This window comes from Rhagoletis pomonella, unplaced genomic scaffold (assembly GCF_013731165.1).
Source record: "Rhagoletis pomonella isolate Grant_MI unplaced genomic scaffold, Rhpom_1.0 Rhpom_scaffold_00002, whole genome shotgun sequence".
NCBI lineage: Eukaryota > Metazoa > Arthropoda > Insecta > Diptera > Tephritidae > Rhagoletis > Rhagoletis pomonella.
In genome coordinates, this window is record NW_023458556.1 from 106,193,577 (window position 1) to 106,199,470 (window position 5,894).

The 5,894-nt window shown below is 36.8% G+C and overlaps 1 protein-coding gene and 1 long non-coding RNA gene across 2 annotated transcripts; one reads left to right on the forward strand and one right to left on the reverse strand.

Annotated features, from left to right (window-relative positions):
* The first annotated feature begins 1,957 nt into the window (after positions 1–1,957).
* LOC118734819 lies at positions 1,958–3,112 on the forward strand. Its single transcript, XR_004992448.1, has 2 exons — positions 1,958–2,072; positions 2,850–3,112. It is a non-coding gene; the product is annotated as an uncharacterized LOC118734819 (long non-coding RNA).
* A 789-nt stretch (positions 3,113–3,901) lies between these two features.
* LOC118734820 (putative nuclease HARBI1) lies at positions 3,902–5,584 on the reverse strand. Its single transcript, XM_036464501.1, has 4 exons — positions 5,146–5,584; positions 4,650–5,072; positions 4,450–4,594; positions 3,902–4,376 (listed from the first exon to the last, which is right to left on the reverse strand). Exons 2-4 carry the CDS (start codon positions 4,815–4,817, stop codon positions 4,270–4,272), a joined length of 420 nt encoding a protein of 139 aa, XP_036320394.1. The 5' UTR covers positions 4,818–5,072; positions 5,146–5,584; the 3' UTR covers positions 3,902–4,269.
* Positions 5,585–5,894: the final 310 nt, after the last annotated feature.

Consider the following 5,894-nt stretch of genomic DNA (forward strand, 5'->3'; position numbering starts at 1 on the left):
GTTTCAAAAAATGTTGGTATTTGCTAATTTATTAGCCATATAAGATAAATCCATATAAAATCATTGTTTAGAGTTGTTTTGTTGATTCCGGGCACGAAATGTGGTTTTTGCGTTCCTCACGCTCTGGGCACTTTTGGCACGTGTTGACAAATTTTTGACACTTGTGAGAGAGTAACTTATTTTTACGCTCTAATTACCAAAATAGCCCGGAAAGCGTGTGGAACAAACCCATTGTGGCGAACACTACTTAGTAAGCAAAGTTACGTGTGAGAGTAAAAAGGTGTAAGCATGGTCGTAGCCAGGTAGGTGCAGGGCGCTCGTTTATAAAAATCAGAAAAATATTAAATGAATTATAAGGCTGAAATTAAAAAATAGCCGTACATTCAGGAAGAGTCTGGAATTCTTTTGGGGAATTTATTTATTTGTAATATCTATTGCTTTGAAAAAGATATCTAAGAAATCTTTGTTTGTGTGTACCTAATTAATTAAAACGATCTCAAATATGTCATTGTACGTATATTTACTTTTTGGTAATTTGTAACAATAAATTGCACAAAAAATTAAAAAAAATGTACTCTTTTTTTATGTTTGTACTGAAACATATATGAAAATAGAAATGTACTCCCTTCTCCATTTCAGAATCTGGCAACCCTAGGTGGAACCGGGCTTGAACACAGGCACTGCGGGCGGTAGCGCGCACTGCTAACCACTACTATAACCATAATAACTATTTATGGGAATTAAATTTTTTTTGCTCTTAATGCCTTGAAAACACAAAGAGTTTGTTTCACCAAGATTTACAAAAATAACACTGAAGCGCGCTATGTATGTAAATAAAAGCAGAAACATAAATATCTGCTGTACTTTACTACATTTATGCGTTAAAAAGTACTCATATCTCAATGCGTTGAGAAGTTAGCGAAACAAATACTCAAAGGAATAAGAAGAAACTCAGCTTGTAAAAAAGGAAATATTATAAAACCGTCATCTGCAAATATTCGGAATCGCTGTTTAAATATTCGGCCAAAGAATATAATGCACGTATGCCCCCGGAAAAGCTCGTCCACACTACTGTACCATGTATATACCCTGCAGTAAAATTTAGAGACAGTCTGACAAAGCGCTAGTTCCGAACTACATATCTCAGAACTATCTCTGAACTAGTGCAAAAGGAATGCAGAGCGGGACAGTTGAAACTTGCGGTGTTTATGTGCAAATGATCACTACTCGTACAATACGAAAGTAGCTCAGCGAGAAGACCTCCGACTCAACCATCGTTGGTCGCGAGTTCAAATCGCGGTGGAGGCAGTTGTGAGTTTTCAAATTTAATGAATTTAAATTGTTGCGTGCGGTTTACAATATATATATATATTTTTTTTTATAAATTATGTAACAAAAACGGAATCTGTAAAAAAGAAAAAACGAAAAAAAATGTCCAAAAATCGAATCGCAAAAACGTCTTCTTATAAAAAAAAACTTTCCAAAAAGGAATCGGTTAAAAACTGGTTGCAAAGTTATGCACTGGGCGACAATTGCCACCGCCAATGACATCGCCGTGTAAAACTGTACAGTTGAAAGCATTGCTTGGGTATTGAGCTAGAACTGGTACTGTCGGCAAAAGGTCTAGCTCTACGCTAGTTCTAGGCTAGGCAGATTATCTGCAGGGTATGAATATGTACTTGTGTGTATAAAAGTATATGTACATACATGTGCGTATGCGAATATGGTTACATCCTTGTTTGCCCACTTGTGTGGACAAAGGACTCCACACATCACAATGTATCTTATATGTACATATGCAAACATATTCATGCATACATATGTACCTAAGTATGTATGTACATATGTAGATGATTTTAAATTGTAAGAGAGCATCATTTGTAACATCCACAAAAAATAAAATGTAACATAAAATGAGGCACAAGACCACTATGTAGCCAGTATTGCGTGGTCGGCAGGTCGAACGGTTGCCTGAATGTTTTTTCTAGTCGTCACCGCACTTTTGGGGTTGCAGTTAGCATGGTGGGTTGATGGACGCAGTGCTGTGGGAGGCAAGTGAAGAATCATAAACGGTGGGTAGAGTGAGATGGGTGCGTGCTTCAAAGTGGCTGACAAGAGGGCCAGCGCACTAAATAACTATAAAAAGGACTTTGAAGAGGGTCAAATGGAGATAAATTTGTGTATTCTTAAGCAGTAGTGAAGGTAGCCACGACATGTGTTTATGCGGAAAAGCTGAATGGGTTACTGCTTGTGCGATGTGTTTTCATTTTATTTGGTCATTCTGCTCTAAATGGATGCTATATGTTTGCCGCTATTTTTGTTAGCATACACACAGAGATGTATGTATGTATTTACCCTGCAGGGAAAGCTACCAGTTGTTAACTAGAATTTTACCAGTTTTCGTTTCAGGCCAACTAGTTCACGTTCTATCTTTTTTCAATGTTAGCGACTGGTATTTTTAACATGGCGATGTCCTACGAGATATCAATTTTCAGGCTATGCATCAGCATATACTATTAGAAATACCAGTAGCACCATACCATTTGATGAGATAGGCTGTCAATTCATTCCCCGCGAAAAGCATAGGCTGGTATTGTCACTCGGGAAGCGAATGAAAATAACGGCGAATTTCGCTGTCTCGAATTGTGAGAAGCGAATTTCCATCGAATTCGCCGCAAAATGGCGAACGGTTGTCGAAAATGAATTTCTTGCATTGCCACTAGCGAAAAAGCGACATTCGCTTCGCCAGAGCTGTCAAAATTTGTCGACTGTTTATTTGGTTCGCGTTTGAAATAGAAAGGACGTGAGTAAATTTTAATTTAATTTATTTAACAAAACAAAATTTCCAGAACAAAACGGACAACAACGCAGCAGTTCCAAAAGCTGGTTGCAATTATGGAAAACAATCCAGACGTCGCTAGAGGAATGGGAAGCTTCGGTTCCACGAAGAAAATCAGGGCAGAGCTGTGGGAAAATTCGCAACTGAACTTAACGCTATTGGTCCTCCAATGCGTAACGGACGCGAGTGGAATAAGGTAAGAACTGAACTAGTTTGTGTTGCCGTAGTTACTTATGAGTACTATTTAGGTTTGGTTGGATTACAAGCTAAAGCTAAAAAAAAATTGCGACAAACCGACGAGAAACTGTGGCCACAGGGGGAGGACCTTATACACAACAAAGCTTAGCACCACTAGAGCGAACCGTTGGTGAGCTTCTCCACCTTCAGGAAGCAGTCAACCCAGCAGGCTCTTCATTTGGAACAAACGTGGAAGAAAATGCGGTGAGTGGCAACGGAATTGATTTAGAGCAGCCACTGGGCGAACAAGCTCCGGATGCGGATTTGGTACCGCGATCATCAACTCCACGGCCAAGGATGACAGTTGGGGATCGAGAAAGCATTCGGATCAAAGCGTTGGAAAAGCAGGCTGAAGTGCAAGACACACTTTGCGAGAGGATCTCAAATATTGAGAAGAAGCTTGAAGAAATCGCGAGGTATACGAGAAAGACATACGATTTAAAAAAGGAAGAATTAAATTTATTGAAATTAAAGGAAGAAAGGAAGAGGGAAGAAATTTTAGAGAAGAAAAGACAGCATAAGCAAAAGATGGAAATGAAACTAAAGGAGTTAGAACTAAAAACATTGAAATACAGCCAAAAGTAGACTGTAATATTGTTACAAACTACTTTTGGTTGTATTTTCAGGTTTAGTTCCCACTCTTTAGATTCATATCCATCTTTTCTTTATGTTGATTGAATTTGTGATTTTTTTTATAAAAAATGTGATGAACTAGTTTTAAGTTTAATATTTTTTTAACGGCTGAATTTAATTTGTGATTTTTTAATTTAATAAATAAAAGCATGTGATGAATTAATTTTAAGTTAATATTTGATGAAGGTACTGAATTCAACTTGTGATTTTTATTAAGTTTAAGAGCATAGAAACAATTAGGTTTAATTTAACATGTATATAATAAAGAATTCTAAAGTATAAAATGAAATAAAAAGAACAAAAGTAAGGTAAATGATTTTGAATTTATTCAATAAACCGAACTGCAATTAATTTTACAACAAAGCATCAGCTATTTGCCTTCTGCGGCGCTCTCCTGATGTATTATTGGCATCTTCACTGATTGGATCTGATGATACAACGGTGTCAATAAAAATTTCAGCTTCATCTGGATCACTGGTTCTAAATTTCTTACAACCATTGTGGAAAGCGCAACAAATATTTATAATGGGAGTTGCTTTAGCAGCATCGAAAGCGACATTTCAAAACTCCGATCGTACGTTCAACGACGTTTCTAATTGACTCCCTAGTTCCAGAGTCTGCATGGCGGCTGTTAGTAAATAAGGACTAAGCGGGTATCCGGAATCACCTATAAATAAGTAGTGTTTGTTTTAAAATAGTATTTACATTAATTTTGTGCCGATGTAACAAATTTAAAGTACCTAAATAAATAGAGTTATGATCGCCACTTTGATGCATATTCTCCAAATAAGTCTTTAATGAACTATTGTTCCACACGAACGAATCATGTGTAGAACCAGCATATCTAGCATCCACAAACCGGATATTCATGTCATGATCGCAAGCCTTTAATATACAATTTGTTTATGGGTGTTGCTGTATTCATATCTTAAAAACTTACAATCATAGCATTTATACTAAAAAAGCCTTTTCTATTTAGATAGAGGTGTCTATTTGCGGTGGGGGCATAAATCGCAATATGTGTTCCGTCAACACAGCCAATCACGTTGGGTATTCCTGATCTGGAGAAAAATTTGCTCCTTGCCTGTTGCTTCTCTTCTTCTGTCATTTCTGTGATTATCGAAGCACTGCAAATTTCTCTTTCTACCTCCTTTAAAATTAGCGAAACTGTAGGTTGCGCAGACCCAATTGAAATTCATTTCCTACAGCTTGCTGATAACTGCCATGCGCAAAAAATCTCAGTGCGCAACACAATTTTAGCATTGGCGTTACAGATCAGGACAGGCGGCAATTAAATTTGTCCTTGATTTTGTCCAGCACATACATAAAAGCGTCCTTGCTTAGCCGAAAATTCGCTATAAATCTATAAATACATATTCATATATGCATACATTTTTCATGTTTAATTGAATAACCTATCTGCACTGGATACTTACACTGTGGACGGCAGCTCCATAGGATTAGAGTAATCTCTTATAAAACGCCGCTGACGAAGAAGGTTAGCTCGCGGTTCAACATTATAACTATCCTCAAAATATAAATCTACGTTATAAAACATTTTGCTTTTCAAATTTTAGTTTGTAATAACAAGGAATTCGAAGTATAAATGACAGAAACGTCAAATGAGGATGAACTCATTTAGTTTGTTTGAATGGCAACGACGCATGTCCGGCGAAAAAGTTCATTCGCCACTCACAATGCAAATTTTAGGTGTGTTCGCCAAACCGTTCGCTTCGCCAAATTTATTCGCTTCGCAAGTGACAATACCAGCCATAAGTATGCTCGCGGTGCTCCAACAGTCGCAACGGCCCTGCAGTGAAAAGCTGAACCAGTATGCACAAATTCCAGTTATGATTAATCAAGGATAAAAGTCATACCAGTTCGTTATGAACCATAATAACCAAACTAAAATACGGTTAATTGCTTTCACCACAAATGTCGGCTGTGGCGTCGAGTGAAGACTACCGATTCTGGTTCTGAGATCTCAGGTTCGAGTGCGCGTGGAGGCTGTTAAAGTAACGTAAGTAAATTAATTTAAATAATTATTTCCATTTAAATATAAAATAAAAATTGTACATAAATCTAAATTCATATGGAAAAAAAATAATATTTAAATACCGTAAAAAAAATTAAAATAAATAATTGTTTTTTGTTTTTAAAACAATACATTTAAAAATTACAACTA

Excerpts from the sequence above, each read along its gene's own strand:
- LOC118734820 (XM_036464501.1), bottom strand. The coding sequence starts at position 4,817 with ATGACAGAAGAAGAGAAGCAACAGGCAAGGAGCAAATTTTTCTCCAGA. Across the intron at positions 4,595-4,649 it reads TTAGTATAAATGCTATGATT|GCTTGCGATCATGACATGAA; the intron begins GTAAGTTTTTAA and ends TGTATATTAAAG. Across the intron at positions 4,377-4,449 it reads TCATAACTCTATTTATTTAG|GTGATTCCGGATACCCGCTT; the intron begins GTACTTTAAATT and ends ACTTATTTATAG.